The sequence below is a fragment of the Thalassophryne amazonica genome, chromosome 15 (assembly GCF_902500255.1).
Source record: "Thalassophryne amazonica chromosome 15, fThaAma1.1, whole genome shotgun sequence".
NCBI lineage: Eukaryota > Metazoa > Chordata > Actinopteri > Batrachoidiformes > Batrachoididae > Thalassophryne > Thalassophryne amazonica.
The window spans coordinates 81419391-81441071 of NC_047117.1; the positions used below are offsets into that span (position 1 = coordinate 81419391).

Genomic DNA, 21681 nt, shown 5'->3' on the forward strand with positions numbered 1-21681 from the left:
ATTTTTGAGAGCCTGTGTATGTGTTTGCAATTTGAAAGGTGATATTTTCAATTTATATATATATATACGAGGGTAGGCTGAAAAGTTCTAAGGCATTACTCCTTCATGGGGAGCCTTAGAACTTTTCAGCCTACACTCGTGGATGTACTCGTGTGTGTATATATATATATATATATATATATATATATATATATAATATTATATACACACACAACTAGAGGTGTCACAATATACATGTATTTGCACATGACAGTTTGGTTCACAGAACTGCACGCAGAATACATGGTACAAATCTGCACAGTATGATAGATATGTTCTTATTTGTTTTCATAAGTCACTAACATTTCGTCTCATTTCCACAGACTGTGTTGCTCTAGTTTCATGCTCTGTGCAGGAGGTGAGCCCACACCTCTGAGTCTGCTGTCTGTTTCTGAGCCGAAAAGAGGAAACAGCAAGTCAGGCAGTAGAAGCTTTGGGACCATAAATGGAATTAGTTAATTTATCTTTTTCTTCCCAAACATGAACCTGAAATTGAAAGTGTACTGATACGCATTTGTGTTGAATTGCTGTCCCCGGATGAGATTAGTGCACATTCGAGTTTACACAGAAAACACCACCAACTTATAAATTGATGTTTTATAGCAATTACTGAAAAATCTCATGGACGACACAGCTGCCAAATAAAGACACTGCGTACGTTGATTTCAATTCTGCACAGAGTGAGGTTTTATGAGATGCCATCATTTGCGCAAAAAAAACAAACAAAAATGGACAAAATATTGACAAGAGTCTGGCTTCACACATCACGTGACAAACACACACACCATCTTGTGAAAGTCCCCTAAAATGAGTCATGCAACACTTTTTTATACCTTGTGGGTGTTAATAGGTGTAGTTTAGTCTCACATTTCTCATGTTACTGGCACTCCCCAACAGGGGAAGATCCCCCTGTTCCTGAAACTTGCACATATGATGGAAGTGAAACTTAAACGCTCAGAAACTTCCAGACAAATAACGCAGACAAACACTTGGATAACTAACATAGAATAAGGAATTAGCACAGAAATTATCTAACATCAGTTCAGAAACATTTAATGGAAAAGTTTAAATTGACATCATGTCACAGTACTAAAATGTCTGATGGCAGCTCTGTGCTGCTCAGATTAAAGCTCTTGTACTGAACCGTGATGTCTAAATACAAATATGAACCGAACCGTGACTTGTACCGTGACACCCCTTATATATATAAATCGTATGTTGGGGGCAAGTCCCTTGACCCCCCTTTCTGAGACAATTAGAATTAAACAAGAGCAATCAGAAATTTATGACATCCACCAATCTGGATCCAGATCACCTCCAAAATTCAGTGGAGTCTTCCATGGCCTAATATCTATCTGTGGTGAAGGTTTAGTGAGAATCCATGAAGTAGTTTTGATGTAATCCTTCAAAGCCTGCCATGGGTGCAATTTGGTGGGGGATAGGGTGGACATGTCCCCCCACCTTTCCAACCAGGGGGGACAGAATATGGTATGTCCCCCCACCTTCTGACATATATGTGTGTACTTGAAACATGCTATGCCAGTCTTATGTGCAAACCATGTCAGTCTTATGTGCAAAACCATGTCAGAATAGTATCTTTGTTTCTGCAAGTTTGTATTTTTAGCAGCATTGACTTGTTTACAACACCTGTTTCTTGTTTGTCACATTCTGAATTTTCTGGGACTGCATTTGCCCAGATTTGAAACCAAAAATAGTTGCCTCTAGGGACTAGTGTCTACACATGGGTGAGGGGTTATTCCTCCTCAGCTGAGTTTGATGCATGTTTGGTTGTGTTTTTTTGTGTTTGCAGTGGGTTTTTTTTTTTTTTTGTATTAATTTGGTTTCTTTTGTCTGAGTTGGACTCTTGCTCACCCACATTAATTCGGTTGAAGCTGAATAATTTAACTCGGTTAAGTGCAATAGGATATTGATGGAAAGCTGAATAATTTAATTCAGTTAAGCACAATATAAGATCTGGTTGAAATTGAATGAGACAATGCTGTGTAATATAAGGTGAATGTGAAAAGCAGTACTGCGAGATTTGTAATGTTTTATTTGTATTTTTAAGCTAATTTGATAAAAATAAATATACCTTGTGATCAGTACACCTCTCTGTTTCCCGTACCTTGCGCAGCCTCCTGTTACGGATTGGGCTTTGATTGGTCCCAGGGCCATATCCCTGGGTGGCGTTGTCTGCCCTTCTTTTAAAATTGGAATTAAATTATAGTGTTTTTAATTAGGATAAACAAACAAATAACCCTAGCCCAGGAGCGAGACTCCATTTCGCCACACTTCAATGGACCATATGATAATTTACTAAATTCTGAAAGTTAGAAAAGGAAATCAGAAAAGCTATCTGGGACCTCAGAAAGCCCATCTGCAATTATTGCTTCATCTCCAAAATCAGTCTATGCAAATGAAATTATGTTCAGTATGAGTGTTGTCATTAGTGCCACTTCAAAAATTAAATTCATGATAAGTAATTTATCCTAAACTTATGATCTGTTTTTTCAAACTTATGCAAAAACAAATCTTGAGAAAAAAAAATACAGCCTGTTCTTTCATATTTATGAATATATTTTACCACATTGCAGTTGTTTTTTGAATGAAAACTCAACCTATCATTGTTTTTGAGTTCTACACATGTGGTGATACCTTATTTACACCAGGATGTTAATAAAATCAATGGTGGCTATTCTCAGAATAAAGTACTTATATCCACAGTTTCAAATTGCATAAGTCAGATGGTGTCCACTTTATGTTTTTCTCAAAACATTAAAATTACTGTTCTGGATGCTCAGAATGCATCTGATCTTAACTAGAAACCGTTGGCTTCTGGGGGCCTAAAGCGGCTCCCAGACCCCCGCCTATGGGCTTCGGCCCTGCGGGCCTCGCACTTTGTCCCCCCAATTTCTAGTTCTAAATTGCGCCCTTACAGATCACCTTCAACATTTAACAGAGTCTTCCATGACCTAATATCTATCTGTGGTACAAATTTAATCAAAATCCGTGCAGTAGTTTTGATGTAATTCTTAAAAGCCTATAAAGTGAAATCTTGAGCCATAATCTGGATCTGGATTCACCTCCAAAATTTAGTGGAGTCTTCCATGCCCTAATATCTATCTGTGGTGAAAGTTTAGTGAGAATCCATGTAGTAGTTTTGATGTAATCCTTCAAAGACTATGTAATGTGTAATCTTGAGCCAGAAATCTTGATCCAGGATCCGGATCTCCTCCACAACTTAACGGACTCTTCAACACAACAACACAGAAGCAGAGAGAGAAGTACAAGCTGCTACTCTTACACATGCTAAAATTACATGATGCGCAGCAGAAAACATGGACCGAAGCAGCTCACCCCATGCTTCCCTATCCTCGGCCAACTTCTGTAACTCTTCCCGGGGAATCCCAAGGCGTTCCCAAACCAGTTGGGAAATAGACTCTCTCCAGCGTGTCCTAGGTTGAGGAGTCTGGAGTAGATGGGCGGATCGATCCTAATATCGATAATATCAATACCAACACTGGTATTGATATTGAACAATCCTTGTATAAAAAGATCGATACTCAAGCTTTTTTTTCTCTCAATTCATCAAAGATTCATCAAAGTCCACTCTCTGTAAGAGCAGCGCTGCGCTGTCTCACACAGCACGGAGCAGCGCACCCTTGTATTGTGGTTTGACAGCCCTCTACCGCAGGAGATTTTGTTTCAAGTTATGTTGAGTGATATTTTTTTAAACAAAAATGTTGATTGTGATAATAAAGTATTTTGTTTTCACGTACAATGTTTGGCAAAATTCTATCCTCAGTCTTTTGGATCCTTTGGATCAATGAAGCTTAAATATGAAAAAGTATCGGTATCGGTATCGATATGGGCAATACTGGGCCTGTATTTACTTGGTATCGGATCAATACCAAAATTCCAGGTATCGCCCACATCTAACTGGAGTTTTCTGCCTGCCAGTCTGTGCGCATGCGCGGGATAGTCGGAAGTAAACAACAACAGCGTTCTCCTCTGAGCTGTGGTTTTTATGCATCCTTGGAAGCAGTAGGTGGCGGTAAATTCACCTCCATGCGGGTTTGCTGTCCGCCATTAAACACGCGAAGAAGATTTCATCCTCGTGTGTTTTTTTTTCCTTTTACTGCGTGAACTCAGTCGCTTTTTTTGTGTGTCTTTATTGATTTAATATGACACAAAGGCAGATGTGACGGATATTCTTAACAGGCCACCGGTGTCCATCTTTGTAGACGCGATCGTTAAGTCGGTCGGTAAGTTGTTCAGTTGTTTTAACTTTTGCCCATCGTTAGCTTGTGCTAGCTTAGAGGAAGTGGCGCCAACCTGCACGTTCATTTATTTTTGAAAGATAAAGTTTTTTCAACGAATCTGCCTTATTGTGAACAGAAACCTAATCATTATAAAACGTAATGTGCTTATACCAGCTAAAATAAACTAGAAAAAAGCACACGGATGAACAGTGTCTCACAAATCACTAACATCTGGAGAGTTCTCTCTCTCGCTCTCTTTTTTTTTTTGCAGGATCCCCCCCTCCCCTTTGCTGTCATGGCTCTACAAAACTCCCTTAAAACTGCCCTAAAGCTGAAGTATCGTAAACTGCTTTCTGACATCACCTTCATTCCTCCAAGACTTTGCATTTGGGACCTGCGAGACTATAATGTCCTTGATGTGAGCCAGCATGAATTTAGGACCTTTGATAAAGTGGAGCTTCCAAGCGATGAAACATTCTCAGTTTCTGAAATTTTAAAATGTGACTGTAAACATAACAGCAAGAAAAGAATAATCCTCACCATGGGACTCTCCCGAATCGGTAAGACCACGGCGGTGCAGATGAGCGCTCTTGACTGGGCGGAGGGAAAAGGCTACCATGATATCCACCTCCTGTTTCTGCTCACCTTCTGGGAGTTGAGCTTGCAAAAACAGTTGCCCGATTGCCTGAGCCTGTTTGAACTTCTAAAAATATTTTATCCATCATTGAAGGATCTGGACATTGCCAGTCTAAAGGAAAAGAAAGTGTGGTTTTTCCTTGATGGCCTTGATGAAAGTCAGCTGAGCCTGAACTTTTCCTCTCCACCAGTGAGTGATGTTTTCCACACTTCCTCGGTGGCGTCTGTACTGACCAGTCTGATCAGGGGAGATTTGCTTCCCAATGCTCATATATGGATAACAACCCGGTTTGCAACAGCAAAAGACATACCTGATCGCTATTTGCTTAAAGTGACAGAGTTGCAAGGCTTCAGTGACGAACAGAAGGAGGAGCACTTTACAAACCTTATTCCTAGCCAAGATCTAGCTAACAAAGTCATTCACCATGTGAAGTTTTCGGGAGTTCTTGACGGTCTTTGTCGAGTGCCTCAACTCTGCACTATCATAGCCCATGTTTTAAAGAAACACCTGAAAACGCATAAAGGATTTTTAAATCTTACCCAGGTTTACTTAAAACTAATCACACCACAATTATTGAACCCTTATAGGACACCTGTTAGAAAAATGACAATGATGGCATCGCGTTTGATGAAAAGTACAAGTGTAATGTATGAACATGAAATTACAGAGGACTTGACTGTCAGTGAAGCTTCAGCTTACTGTGAGGAGTGTCCTCTTGTGCTGATAGAAGAAAAGGGGTTGAAGGGCGCCCGAGTCTATCGCTTCGCTCACCCGAGCATTCAAGAGTTTTTGTTTGCTTCATCTTCCTTGTTGGACAGCGTGGTACCAGATGCTCCCTTCTACCTTCCCCATTGTTTCCTTGTGGACCAGACGCTGAATCATCCCGATGGAAGGTTTGATGTAGCTCTTCGCTTTGTTTTTGGCATCCTCAAGGAGCGTCGTATGGTCGAGGACAGCGATCGTTTGTTTCTCTACACCAAGATGAAGCTCCTGGACAACATGTTTTCTGACACCGCTGTGGCCTTGTTCCATTGTCTGAGGGAGTATGACAGCAAAGCCTTCCTGAGTGACCTCAAGTCCTTCCTGAAGACCGATGCCGCTCCAGTCCTCACGTTCACTCCGGCAGATTGGTCTATAATCATCATGTTTTTGACAGATTTTGAAGGCTTGCAAGATACCTTTGAGCTTGAGGTGTCTCATGCATCTGACAAAAGACTGCTGAGGCAGTTGCCAGTGGTTATGAAGTCACTGAAAGCAAAGTAAGTTCACACTGTTTAAATTCTACACCCTTCTACAAGTGTTTTTACAGTTACACGTATATTTGTAGGCATGTAGCAATACCCCATGAATCGGTTAAAAATCGATGTAAATGGGTGATGAGTCAAATCAGTTCAGATGAGAAATGAATTGCGATTCTTTCACACGTGCACAAGAGGCAAAGGTAAAACGAACTTCACTGTGGGACACCGGAGATGTTCGTGGTCATTCCCAGTGCAGCTTTACCACTTCACTTTCATGAAAAGACGTAATATGCTGTTTTTTGCAGACGATACTGTGAAATTCCAAGCTGTAATCTAAGCCTACAAAGTGATAAACGTTGCATTTACTCCTGACCAGGCAGGCTATTGGAGTGCACCTTTTTTTTTGCATGATGCTTTTGAACAAATGGGATGGAAAAAAAATAGATTGATATATTTTATAGAAATAATTCACCATTTGTTTTAGTTAGTGAAAAATAGTTATGTTCCAATTTAAATTTTTGTTATTTGAGATTAAATATAATTTTCATTTGCACTTTTAAGAAAAGCATACATGTTTTGCACATTTTAGAAATAAAGGAATGTCTTTGTCTTAATTTGCATCTCATTCTGTAGAAAATTGTATTGTGAACTCAGAATCGTGAATCATCGAATTCTGAGTTGAATGTGTTGTTTCATCCCAATTAATTTGGTAATTTTGTGTTATGACACGTTAGTTTTAAAATTAAACTAACTACAAGATTAAAGCTTCAGTCACAACCCATCCTAAGAGCTTCTAAGACCTTTTTTTTTTTTTGCCAGATCCAACAATGATTGTATAATCATCCCATGATAATTTTGTTCCTAGAGTTGTCTTATCATCTTAGGGCCACTGTTGATTATGCTCAACATTTTCTAAGAGCTGTAAAGATGAAATTTATTGCAAGATGATGGTACAGTCATTGTAGGACCATTGTAAGAGTTGTAAGACGTATGTACAAACCCTAAAAATGAATCCCCAATGTTATTCTTAGGATTTGTAAGATTATTGTACAATAATTGTACTACTAGTAGGATCATTGTACAATGATTGTAAGAGGCATAAGAGCATTGTGTGAGAATGTAATGTTCCAGGTATAAAGGGTTGGTTGCTTGATCCATTGTCAGCAACTATAGTTGCCGATGAAGATGATGACAACTAGGCTTGTGTTGAGATCACCAACCGATGATGATGTTGACAACTAGGCTTGCGTTGATGTTTATATATATATATATATATATATATATATATATATATATATATACACGTATTTGTACTATGTAAGTACAGGCAACTTGAGATAGCTACAATAAATATGAGATAAAAGGCAACTGGGCGGTTCCTACAACAGTCCTACTACAATCTCAGGATCATAGTACAATGTCTGTACAACAGGTAGCATCAAGTCCACCCGTTTATCTCAAGACAAATGCACAATCATCTTGCCACTTGTACAAAGGCCTTACAATGTCTGTACCATTGTAGTAAGACTACAAAGATAATAAATAAATCTTATGCGAGATCTAGAACCTACAGGAACCAGGTGATTGCAGGATTAAAAACTCCTAAGATGGGTTGTGACTGAGGCTTAAAGCTGATTTTGAGATTTTATTTGGAAGTGCACAACTGTTACTTGAATTCAAATGTTTGCAGTGAAGGAAGAAATATTTTTTACAGTTGCTGAAACACTGATGAACTGGTTTTCATGAAGGAACTGATTCTATAGCTGTTTCATGAACCCATTATAAAATATATCACAGTGACGGCCACCTCTCAGATCTTGCAGATCATTTGAAATGTCAATAGGGTGATTTGATTGCCTTCTACGGAGAGTGTTGCTTTCCATAGCCGTTAAACAGCTACAGAGTCTCTGCCTTTCATCAAACCTGTTCACAATGTTGAGTTTGGTCTAAAATAAAATGCTTACTTCAGGGAACATCTGGGTCTTGGCAAATGCAAAGTTTATTGATAAACGTAAAGCAGATTTTGTTTAGGCTGTTTTGAAATATACAATTATACCAAGAGGGGGATAACTGAACCAGATCCCCTACGGGTTGAGAGGCCTGATACGGCCAGTGTCGAAATGTGCACAAGTCTGTCTGTCAGTCACATTTCATGCCAACAGTATAATGATTTGGTTATTAAATTAATTGCTAGCTGTTATGCTCATCCAAATCGTCCAGTTTCAGCTTCTCGAGTGTAAATGGTTTCTGGATTCTTTGAGTTTCTCTGCTCCTCTCTGACAGTAGCGGTATTTGAGAATGCCGCTTCGGGGTACACTGATTGATCCTGAAGAGAGTCAAAAGATTAATCATTAGTTGCAGCCCTCAAATAATATTAGATTTATGAATTTTTAGGTGAATTTGCTGTCGATGATGTGTCGAGTAGAGTTTATAAATTGGTGATGCATCATTAACCTGTGTGTTTCTTTGCAGGCTGAGGTTTTGTAACCTGACGTACAGGTGTTGTCCAGGCTTGGCAGTGGTCCTGAAAACAAGCGAGTCACGCCTGACTCAGCTCGACCTGGGTTATAACAACATCACTGACGGCGGTGTGAGGGAACTCACGAAAGGCCTGTTGGATAAAAATTGCAAACTGGAAACGCTCCGGTTGCAGGGCTGCGGATTAACCTCCAATGCCTGTAAATACTTGGCTGCAGCACTGGGTCAGTCCCCAAAGCTACGGGAGCTGGATCTCAGTGGGAACAGAATAGGAGATGATGGGCTGCAGCATCTTGCAATGGTTTTACGGTCTGCAAACTGCCATATACACACATTAAAGTGAGTATTGGTGTGGATGTAATCAGTGCCGTCTGCAGAAGGGTGGTACTGATGTTGCACCTCTGGTGTGAAACCAGTGTTTGCAGTTATGCATATTCTGTTAGGACTTTATGTTGGGATGAAGTATGTTGCAGCAACAACAGTGGAAATCCTCCATGTGCGTTTTCGCTTCACCAAATAGTTATTTACCATAATTCGGAACCAACATCATATGAAACAAGTTAGCTTCTCATTAAGTCAGTGCTAAAATATGAAGGGAAAAATACAATTAGCCTTTTGGTGTGTTTTTTTTTTTTTTTTGAGGGCTTTCCTTGGATTTGACTGTTTTAGTTCACATTGTTGGTTATTTTGGTTGAATTTCAGCAGTGTAGGCTTCAAATATTTTATATATATATATATATATATATATATATATATATATATATAGGATATAGCGCTTTTCCATCTGAATCAGAAGCTCAAAGTGCTTTACAATGATACACAGCTTCATGATGATGAAGTGGATTGATTAAGAAGAATTTAAAAAAGAAAACTTGAAAGTTCAGCTGCATTTTGCCAGAGGGCACATAGGAGATGCAAAACTAGATTTGATCTGTTTTGTTGAAAGAAAATGATGTGATGCAAAACTTGTGCTATTCATAATTTCTCCAGTCGCGGCCACAGAAGCCCATAACTTCTCCGGCATTGTCCGGGTGTCTTGTTGGTGGCTTTCCTCATGTGTCTTCTCCTTGCACAGTCCTTTACTTTTTGAGAAATGTCTGCACCACACAGATTTGCCATAGATTGCCACACTGTCTCTATTTCTTTATAACTGATGTAAAGTCCAAGACATAATCAGTGTCTTTGAAATGTTCAAGCATCCATCCTGTGACTTGTCTGAAGAAGACTTTATGTAAAAGTGATGATTTATATGTGATCTGCTGAAGGGTGCACTTAATTATTCACACCATCATTTTGGCTTTTAGATTTTTATTTTTTAATTCATGATCTAGAGTTTACTTTTCACTGTGAGTTTAAAGGGCATAATTTTAGAAATCTTAGAAAGCTTAAGACTGCACAAACTTTTTTCATAGCACTGTATCTATGGACTTATTTATTCTCTGCAGAGGATTAATAGTCAGTGACTTGATCAATAAAATTTCTGTACATAACTTTGTTAAAAACAGCTGGATAGCCAGCTGTCAGTTTTTGGGTTCAGGTAAGTGTAAGTGAGGACCAGTGAAGCTGTTATTGTGGTCCGTGTTGGTGTATTTTACCATCCCCGGGCCGTTCAAGTTGCTTATGATGTCTTGTTAATTTCAAGTCCTGGTGGCCACTAGATGCCACTGTTGCTCTTGATGGATATTATGGCCTGTGATCTGAATAGTCTGCAGTACAGATTTAGCATTTGTGTAAAGTGATTCTTCTGTTTTATTGTAGGATGTCATACTGCCACATTGGGCCAAAGGGTTGCATTTGTCTGGCCTCGGCACTGCAGCAAAATTCCCAACATCTAAAAGTGCTGGATCTGGGTTTGAATAGGATCCGAGACAAAGGAGTTCAAGCACTCTTGAACAAAGTGGATATATCAAAGCTAACAAAGTTGGAGTGAGTATTATAAGCACTGTAGTAGGGATGCACCTATCCACAATTTTTCACTTCCGATCCCGATACCTGAATTTGGTTATCTGCCAATACCGATACTTTTCTGAGCTTATACCAGATCTCTGTTTGCTTTAATATTATTATTGTTGATTTTATATCAGGATTTTCTTTAAAAGGAGACCTGAAGGCTGAGCTACAATTTGCCAGAAGGTGTATCTAAGATGAAAGCCTAGATTTTGTGTTTTGGTGAAAGAATTAAGTACTTTTATTTCTTATAGTCTTTTCTAGCCTTATTTATATAGACTTAAAGAGAAAAACATCTCTCTCTCTCTCTCTCTCTGCCTGTCTCTCTCTTTCTTCCTCGCTCGCTGTTTAAGTACAGCGCAAACTTCAAACTTTTGGTAAACATAAAGCCTTTCAACTGTAAAATAAATACAATCATCGATGCTCACGATTTTAATGGATTAAGCTTGTGTTTTACAGCCTTGGGACAGTGAAGCGGCTAACTTTTTAGCACATTTTCAGCAACAAGTGAGTTAATGTTTCGGAAAATGTGTGCTTGACGAACAGACAACTTGAAGCCGAGAGCTGAGCAGAAATTTGCTGCTGACCGCGGCTAGAACACTGTGGAAGTCCGGCTTCAGAAAAATCCCTTCTCCTCCCACTCTGCAGTAAACAAGCAGAGAGCAAACAACAGTTGAGAGGATTCACAGGAGCTCTTCTCCGGTATCGGACAATGTCGCGGGTTGGATCGGTATTTTCCGATATGTGAATTACATCATCGATCCGGGATTGGATCAGTCCCATCCCTATATTATACACTAATTATTTATCTCATTTTTTTCTTTGTCGTGTGTGTGTATATATATATATATATATATATATATATATATATATATATATATATATATATATATATATATATATATATATATATATTTGCACCAATGTGAATGCATTGTTGAAACGTTATTGTAAACAATAATTCCGTTCTGCAACAGTCTCTTCAACCTTTAATTTCAAAGTCTTTTGGAGGAAAGAGGGGAGAGGCAAGATAGTGCCTGTGTGTTTGGCATGCCGTCAGCCCTGTCTTTACTGCTCGTTGAGTTTTTTGTTATTTGTTGCTGTGTTTTTGCTCTGTGTGTTCTGCCGGGACACCTCTGCCTTGCTTGTGTATAATCGTCAGTCTCTCTTGGACATTAATGCGCTTTATGAGCCGCTGCTGTCGTCTGGGTCCGGGCTGGGAGGGCCCCGCCCTGCTCTGCCACCTGTGCTCGCGGAGGTCCCGCTCCACCTGCTCCGTTTTCCTTGCGCTCCTCTCCGGAGGAGGCGCTTTAGAAGGCGTGGAAAGCGGAGCGGTGCATCACTGAAATTTAAGTTTTACCTGGCAGCCTTCACCAGAGGGTCTGATCCTCACCTCCTGTGGGATGGACGATATTTTTGGGCGTGGGAGTGCGCGCTGCGCACAAGAGGCTGCTGGATTCGTCCTGTTGTTCCTGGACTGTCCTCTCCGATGACCGGACCGGCTCCGCTAAAGCTGTGCCCGTTTGTGCCGCAGCTTCCTGCTGCTGCCTCTCGCAGGGCTGCGGAGTTTTTACGCCGACGCTGTCGTCTGCGGGCTCGCAGACGTGGCGTTTCACCTGAGCTCCTCCGGCCGCTGAAACACGTGCGTCACTGGCTGCTGAGGAGCAGAACTTCCGCATGACTTCATTAAAATCTGTTGATCCCACCGAGATCCTTAGTTTGGGTCTCATTAACATCAGATCATTGTCTCTGAAGTCATTGCTGGTGAATGACTTAATTGTGGATCATCGCCTGGATATGCTTGGATTATGTGAAACCTGTCTTAAATCCACAGCTGTCCTTCCTCTGAATGAGGCCTGCCCACCTGCGTACACTTTTAGTCACGTTTCACATGATTTGAGGAAAGGCGGGGGTGTTGCTTTTATTTATAAATCCAGGTTTACTTTAGTAACTGCTGGGGGTCATAAATATAATTCATTTGAGTATCTGATTCTCCGTTATGCCCATGATGCTAAGTACTGTCAAGGTCATAAAACTGGAAATCAGCTATGTTATATTGTCACTGTCTACAAGCCTCCTGGCCCATGGTCTGATTTTTTTTTTTGTTTTTTTGATGAATTTGGTGCATTCATCTCTAGTCTTTCAACTAGTGTAGACAATATTTTGATTGGTGACTTTAACATTCATATAAATAAGCCCTCTGATCCCCTTGGTAAATCATTTATGGAAATCATGGATGCACTAAGATTTCGGCAGTTCATTCATGGTTCAACGCATATCAGTGGTAATACTCTGGATTTGGTTCTTGCACGTGGCCTTGCTGTCACAAATATCGACATCCTGCCTCTTGCATTGGCGGTCTCTGACCACTCGCTTATTAGGCTTACAGTTGCGCTGCCGCGTTTAGTGGAGCAACAACCTTGCTTATTGCGGCGACGTATTAAACCTTCAACTTTGACTGAACTCAAAGCGAGACTACCAGAAATCTTGACTTCAAGCTTGATGAATTTTCAGTCGGTAGACAGCCTTGCGGATAGCCTGACTTTAGTGCTAAAAACCACACTCGATAAGACTGCGCCTCCTCTATTAAGGCCATGCCTTCCCAAGGCACAGACACCTTGGTTCAGCAGTTATTTGTGTGACCTTAGGCAGAAGGCTAGAGGGTTGGAACGGAAATGGCGTAGTTACAAACAAGAGATGTTCCACTTTGCATGGCATGATGCTGTCTTAGATTATAAGCATGCACTACTGGCTACAAAGCGTGCCTATTATTCTGATTTGATCAATAAAAACAAGCATAACTCAAAGGTTTTGTTTGAAACTGTGGCATTTCTCATTCATTGACAGCCACCTGTTATTCACTCTCCCTTTTCAGCACAGGATTTCTTGGACTATTTTGAGAAGAAAATTGAGGATATTAGGTTGAGCATATCTCAGCAGGCTTTGGTCCAACCACTGCATACTGGTATGGAGGTGGATGAGCCCACTGAGGTGTTACCCAGATTTACAGATTTTGATGGTATCTCGCTTGGCGCACTGACAAAGCTCTTGACGTCTACAAAAAGTACAACTTGTTTACTTGATCCTATACCAACAAAACTATTTAAGGACCTGTGGCCCATTCTTAGACCGACTGTGCTGGAAATTATAAATCTCATTAACTTCTGGATCTGTTCCTAAATGTTTCAAGTCTGCAGTGATCAAACCATTACTTAAGAAATCCAATCTCGACCCTAGTGTATTGAAGAATTATAGACCGATATCTAATCTATCATTTTGTTCTAAAATCCTTGAAAAAGTGGTTTCGTGACAGCTCGTGGACTACCTCACTGAGAATAATCTTTTTGAACCACTGCAGTCTGCTTTTAGAAAATATCACTCCGCAGAGACAGCACTTACTAAAGTAGTGAATGACCTTTTGCGAGCAGTGGACTCAGATACCACCACAGTCTTGGTGCTGCTGGACCTTAGTGCTGCGTTTGATACTGTGAAGAATCATATTTTACTCAATAGGCTGGAAAATCACTTTGGGATTACTGGAACTGCTCTTGCCTGGTTGACATCATACATGTCCAGTCGCTCTTACTGTGTATTGTGTAATGGCATCTCCTCTGATTGTAGGGATATGATGTTTGGGGTTCCTCAGGGATCCGTTTTAGGATCCCTTAGGATCCTTGGGAATATACTGTGGCGCTTTGGGATTTCCTTTCATTGCTATGCTGATGACACTCAATTGTACATGCTAATAACTGCTGGTAATCTCACTCACATAAAATCTTTGGAAGATTGCCTTGCATCAGTAAGAAGTTGGATGTCTAATAACTTTCTACTTTTAAATTCCGATAAGACTGACGTTATCGTTCTTGGTCCAGCGAGGTATCGGCATAAATTTGATCAGCTAGCACTTAGCTTAGGTCCGTGTGTTATACATCATACGGATAAAGTGAGGAACCTTGGAGTAATTTTTGATCCTACGTTGTCCTTTGATCTCCACATTAGAGACATTACGAGGACTGCTTTCTTCCATTTGTGAAATATAGCGAAGATTCGTCCCATCCTGTCTATGGCTAATGCTGAGACTTTGATTCATGCATTTGTCTCTTCTAGATTGGACTGTTGTAATGCTCTGTTTTCTGGCTTACCGCAGTCCAGGACTAGGGATCTTCAACTGGTTCAAAACGCTGCTGCCAGACTCTTGACACAGAGCAGAAAGTTTGACCACATTAAACCCGTTTTGGCGTCCCTGCACTGGCTTCCTGTTTCTGCAAGATCAGATTTTAAAGTACTGTTATTAGTTTATAAAATCGTTCATGGACTTGCACCTCCCTATCTGGTTGACCTGGTAAGCCCTTATGTACCAGCTCGGGCCCTGCATTCTCAGGGTGCAGGACTTCTGTGTGTTCCCAGGGTGAATAAAGTCTGCCGGTCACAGAGCTTTCTCCTACCGTGCCCCAGCTCTGTGGAGCGATGTCCCAGCACACATTCGGCAGTCGGATACTGGGGAGATTTTTAAGTCACGTTTAAAGACTCATTTGTTTTCTCTGTTTTATCATTAGTGTTATGTGTTTTTATTCTTGTATTCTTTTATGGTTGTCTTTCTTTTATGGTCTTTTTTTTTATATATATACATATATATATATTTTTTATTGTTTAAATTTTAAATTTTTTTAGTGAGAAGCGCCTTGAGACGATTTTATCGTGAATTGCCGCTATATAAATTAATACATTTGAAAGTCTCATTGAGAGAATATAAACTTCCACAGGGTTTGTGACCTCTGATTGCTCTCACTTTTCTTCAACAGGTTGTACTTCTGTGGCCTGACGGCATCAAGCTGTGGAAATATTGGCAAAGCTCTGGCATCTGAAACCAGTTCTCTGATGGAACTAAATCTTAGTTGCAACAAGTTGTATGCTGCAGGATTTGAGCAGATCTGCGAAGGCATGTATGCTTGGTGCAGTCTGGAAAAACTCAAGTAAGGACTCGTTGCTTCTCGCAGTCGTCAATTACAGGCCCAAGTGGGATCAAAATGCTGTTAGAGGATGACGGATCATTTTCCACTGCTCAGATTGGAGACTTCTAAGACACTTACATAAGCTGCTATTAAATTGAGAGCATTTTCACTTTAAAACGCATCTAATTTGGTTTAAATGAGCTTTAAGAAAATTAATACCTCTTAAGAAATTTATACCTCTTAAAGTAAATGAGTTAACTGAAAACATGAATTACGAGGTAGAACAACAGAAAATGTTTGCAAAACATTACGTTTTTAATGCATTCATTACCAATTGCAGCAAATTTTAACCCCCCCATGACTTTGACCCCCCATTTTCAGCAGTAGGCTTCATTTTAGCCAATGGCTACTGATCTTATTGGATTCAGCACACTTTGCTGATTTTGTTTGGTGCCCTTCTATTTTATGCTGACACTTAATTTACAATTATATATTTGAATAAGCTAAAAGTGGCATTCTTGAAATGCTAGCTAAAGGCTAGGTTTTTTGGAGGGGTTGCTTTTCTTTTCTCTCTATCAGCGTTGTGTTTGCTTGCTTTTTGTTCACCGCTGGCATCAGCACAGTACAAAGCAGAAAACATGGCATCGAAGAAGCTCAGATGAAGACACCTGTTGTTTTTAGCCTCTTGGCATAGAATAACTTTCCCATTCTGAATGGGTATGATAGCATTAAGAAACTGTAAATAGAGCATGAAGTCCAAGAAGTCGCACATTTCTTGCAATATATAAACGTCAAAACCACAGATACAGACAGTGAGAGAATGAAGAATCTCCTCCATTTCTACAAAATCATTTTTGTCGCGTTCGTGTGGAGCTGTGACTTTTTGAGTTTTAGAACCTAACAGCTCTGAAACAACCAAAGTAACCATTCTCTGATTTAGTACATTTTTGTGCAGAAATGGTCCCAGGGTTCACCAATACAAACGAATGCATACTAGAGGCACAACAGCTTTTCATCTTCAGTAACAGTAAGACAGAACATCAAATCAGTGACATGAACTCTAGAAATTACATAGCATTTTATATTTAATCGTGTACCCTCGAGATACTATTCATCACAAAGGATTTGCTGTGTATGTCTGATTAAGAACTATTTACTGCATTCTACATTAGTAAGTGTGTTTCCAGTTGAAGGTCAGTTTGTCATCAGATTGACTACTGTGGTGGCTTTTTTATGTTAAAGGAAATTCCATTATTCAAGGTTGGCCCTTCTTCATGGCTCAAAGAGTGAGAACACGAGTGGGCAAGAGAACCAGAGAGAGCAACCTTTTTGGGACCAAAGAACTCAATTGGAGAAATAAAATGTTCTGATTGTTTTGCAGCACTTAGCTTAAGAATTATTAAAACTATATTCTGATCTATAAACCTATATCTTTTGACTTGTTGGGCCAAGCTAGTCAAAATATAGACATGATAAATGTAGCAAATGCAGTCTTGTGCATTTTGGTTTAAATTAATACCTCCCAAGTGTAGAATTTGGTACTTTTGCATTGTTTTGCAGTTTACCATTGGAAACATTTTCTGCAGAATTGTTCCGCTTGTAATGCTGATATGGTTATGAAGATTGATCTAAAAGCATTTTCTGTTCTCCCCGACAGTGTTTCGAATTGTGGTATCACCAGTTGCATTTATTTGGCCAAGGTGCTGTGTTCGGTGTCACAGCTCTATAGCGGTGGGAAGGTCCAAACGAGTTGGCAAGCTGTTGAGCTGAAAGAACTGGACCTCAGCAAGAATGATTTCGGAGATGAGGGAGTCAGAGAGTTTTCAGCTGGACTGAGAAATCCATACATCCATCTGAAAACGCTAAAGTAAGGTTTTCTCAAAGCAGAATATCATAAAAAAAAATCTTCATTATGTACCTTGTGAGAGAACACTGGGGGAGCTACTACAACTATTTTTTGTTTGTTTTTTTTTGTTTTTTTTCTGTTTCAGCCTGAGCGGTTGTTACCTGACAGATGACTGTTGTTCAGAGCTTGCAGCTGTATTTGCATCAGCACACAGCATTCTAAATGACCTCGACCTGTCGGACAACAACCTACAAGATAAGGGAGTTAAAAAACTCTGTGTGGGACTTGGGAACCCTCAATGCAAAATTGAGAAATTGGTGTAAGATTTGTTTCTTTGTTTAATTCTTTGACAAAAACGTTGCCTATAGACCGGCCCACACTTTCCTATTCTCGGCCAAGTCCTGTAGCTTCCCAGGGGATCCTGAGGCATTCCCAAGCCAGCTGAGAAGTAAAATCCCTCCAGCATGTCCTGGGTCTTCCCTGGGGCCTCCTCCCAGTTGGATGTGCCTGGAAAGCCTCCCTAGGGAGATGACCAAGGAACAGCCACACCAGGTGCTTGAACCACCTCAGGCTCCTTTTGATGTGAAGAAGCAGTTGGCTCTATTCAAGAGTCCTCCTGGGCAGTCAAACTTCTCACTGTGTTGAGGAATGTAAGCCCAAATACCCAATGGAGGAATCTTATTTCCACCGCTTGTATCTGCAGTATAATTCATTCAGTCATTATCCAAAATTCATGACCATAGATAGCTGTGTAAATTGACTGATCAGTTGAGAGCCTCTCCTTCTGGCACAGCTCCTCCTTCACCATGATGGTCTGGTTCAGTGTCCGTAAAACACAAGACCTTAGGGTCCTGTCGCACCTTGACAATTTAGCCAGCGTATGCCGATGTGTGAAAAGTGCGCCGAATATGCTGGATACATCGAATACTTTATGCAGTTGTCACATCATGATGATTTAGTAGGCGTCTGCTGACAGCCCCATTTCCACCAAGTGGTTTGGGTCGGTACTGCACAGTATGATACGGGTCGGAACACTTCAGTCTGACTGCATTTTTTTGCATTTCCGCCGCTGGTAGAACCCTTTTGTTTGGCAGGTGTAAAATGTAAATATAGATGAGTACGCGTATGCCGTCGTGCAGACTCTTCCCTCTACATAGAAGCCAAACAGAGTCATTTAACATTTTTTAAATTTTGTTTTATTTTTGTCTTGGTGGATCATGGGATTTATTCCATCGCGTGCAGAATGCTGAAGAATCGACTGATGTCTGTGGTAAATGTTGATGTGAATGAATGAGGTGCTGTGACTCTTTTAACTTTTAAAGTTGTTAATTTTCTTGTTGCGGGACAAAGTGCTGGCGTTCTCTGGTTGAGAAATGCACAAAACATAGAGGGACTTCTTTTGAAACACTGTTTCTTCAGCCATGACAAGGAACTAAAATATTTTCAGATGTCATTTTCCAAAATCAGGATGCTTTATGTGGATACGTTTTCGTCAGGCTATGATGATGAATCCGACTGAAACGAACAGGTAAGATTAAGACTTTATATTTCCTCTGTGTGTGTGAAATAATGTTAATATTTGTAACAGTCTGATCTGTTCGCATGAGGACTCCAGCTTTCATTTGTTGAGCCAATCAATGGACAGCACCAATGGACGTATTTTGACTTTTGAGTGACTTAGAAGAAACGTATGTCACCAATCACATAACTTACCTACAACTTATGTCCCACATACACAGGAAGTATGAGCCATATGCTGGCAGACGTCGAAAATATTGTGTTGGTGAATCTTTGTCTTGTCCTCCAGATTGAGGAACTGCAGCCTGAGTTCCATGAGTGTGAAGTTCTTAACTGCTGCCCTGAAGTCAAACCCTCTAAACCTGGGAGAGCTGCATGTGATGGGCAACAATCTGGACAACTCCCAAGTCAGAGTGCTCATGGAGTTAAAGAAGAACAAGAAATACTTCTTACACACAATAGAGTGAGTACTTGATTTAGATGATGGAGAAATTAGTCCCATTTTTCTTCATATCTGAGCGAACATCCTCTGAGTGCAAACACAAAACTGGGCACCTGCTTAGTCCTATAAATACTCATGTACCCTGTGTTTTATTTTTCCCCTCCCCCTCTTATTTTCCAGCGTCTCGGCAGATTGAGGCTTCACTGTCTTCTTCCTCACACTCAATGCCATCAGATCTGTAGTGGGAAGGTCATCTGTATTTTGCTGTATTGTCTAATACAGTTTTTTTTTTTTAAACTGTTCTCTTTAAGTAGATTAAGAAAAGCCAATTATACTTTTAAGCGAATGCTAATCTGCAAGTCAGACTTCCTATTTTATTTTTTTAATTACCCCCCCCTTTTTTTTTTTTTTTTTTGTTAGTTTTAAACTACACATTTTCTTGGTTCTTGGTTGCAGTAAACTTTAAAACTCATGCTGGATCCAGCTACAGAACACTGAAAGAAAGTGAGTTGGATCATTGTACAAAAATTTGTGCTAGTATTTAAACTCAAAACCGTTTCTTTCACTCTGTCTTCAGAGGATCTTTGCGTACTGTTGGAATGACTGTATCAAATGAGCAGTTAGTTGGAGAGACTATGATGAGGAGTATGACTTGCATTGTGAGGGACCATCAACTTTGACATTTTGTCCGTGTGGCGCGTTTCTCTGTGCATAAAACAGCACACGGGTGCCTGAGTGTTGAGAACACCAGTGGCTGGAAAAGGCCAAGGGGAGGCCTGTGTTTCACCTGGCAGTTGGAGATTGGTGGTTATTTCAGCAAACCCATCTCACGCTGTTCTGTGATGGCATCTTGAAAAGTTAATCTATGCTTCGTGATACCGTCACAAAAATGCGCTTTTCATGATGGAAGCACGAAATGCAGGTTGATGCGAATGGCAGGGGGTGTCTGTGGGTGTTAGGGGACAAAAATGCATCATGGGAAAAAAAAAAGGGTATTTTAGAGATGTGGTGGATGGACCTGTTGTCTGCCTGGGTGGTTGCAATCCAGAACCCAAGTCATCTCCCTGGTGTTGTAGATGCGGGAGAGGTGTGGGTACTTAGACATTTCCAAATCACGAATATGTCAGGAACTTCATTAATAAGTACTGTACACAGAATCATGGTGGAGCGGCACTGAGGTGCGCTTCCTGTTTAAAAAAAAAAAAAACATCCGCTAAGGTTTGTCACAAGGCACATGGGGAAGTCGAGCCTGGGTTCGATGGTTTTTTTTTTTTTTTTCTTAGAAAATACTTCACTCTTCTCCACCACCACGAGGCTGTGACTGCTGGTGCAACAGATGGATAGCACTCCATGCAGTTTTTCAAGAATCCCGTAACTAGTTTTTGAGCGCTACCTATTCCAGACAGACCACACAGAACCATACCGTTGGCATTTTTTTTTTTTTATGATTGATGTAAATAAAGTCTAAGATTCGTGCAGTGATTTGGAAATGCTGAGGTATCCATCCTCCAACCTGGCTGTAAAACTGGTAGTTTGCCTTAAAGGTGGTACTTGCATTTAATTTACCACAAAATATAGGGTATCTGTGTACAAGTGGCTGTAATTCCTAAATAGTTAATGTGAAGTTTTTAGCTAAACCCCTTTACTGTAACCGGCTCAGCTTTCACTCTTAACATTACAGAATGATCACGGCTATCAGTCATAACCGTTAGTTATTGTATGTTCTTACAGATGTAATGTTGACTTTGAAATGTTAGAATTGCTCTTTTATTTTTTTCTTTCTTTGTATTGCCTAAGGTTAATATTGTACTAAATTCATTCCTGTGCTTTCCAAAATAAAGCTGCTGTTAACCACAAACTTGTGGGTCATTGGTTTTCTTTTTACCTGCATCACTTAAGGCAGAGCAGGTTGAACTCGACTCCATGCGTGTGTCTGTGCGGTTGACGTGTACGCCATATCTTGACAGACTTTGTGTAGCAGTGTCAAACTTAAAACACAAGGTGACTTTACTAAGACTGAGCAGATTGTACTTGTGCCCACTCGAGGTCCAAATCTCAAATTTAGTGTGTATGGGAATGTGGCAAGTTCTTCGTGGATTGTAATTAATCTTTGTGTATGTTTAGATGGACAAATTATGCTGTGGAGTGCTTATGGCTGATAAAAGCTAGGCTGAAGGACAACACAGGATCTGACCATGGCAGCAAAAGAACAGACCCTGAGCACTAGGTCCATAGAGCCAGCAGTTTGCAGTAACACATTGGACCTGAGTTGCAGGCTGTGTGCATAGTGACAATGCAAGATAAAGCATAAACTGAGAT

The 21681-nt window shown here is 40.3% G+C and overlaps 1 protein-coding gene across 1 annotated transcript; it reads left to right on the forward strand.

Annotated features, from left to right (window-relative positions):
* The first annotated feature begins 4147 nt into the window (after positions 1-4147).
* On the forward strand, positions 4148-21220 carry LOC117526910 (NACHT, LRR and PYD domains-containing protein 14-like). Its single transcript, XM_034189032.1, has 9 exons — positions 4148-4304; positions 4573-6197; positions 8652-8996; positions 10416-10583; positions 15407-15577; positions 17214-17423; positions 17548-17721; positions 19210-19383; positions 19543-21220. The coding sequence occupies exons 2-9, from the start codon at positions 4597-4599 to the stop codon at positions 19556-19558; spliced, it is 2859 nt and encodes a 952-aa protein (XP_034044923.1). The 5' UTR covers positions 4148-4304; positions 4573-4596; the 3' UTR covers positions 19559-21220.
* Positions 21221-21681: the final 461 nt, after the last annotated feature.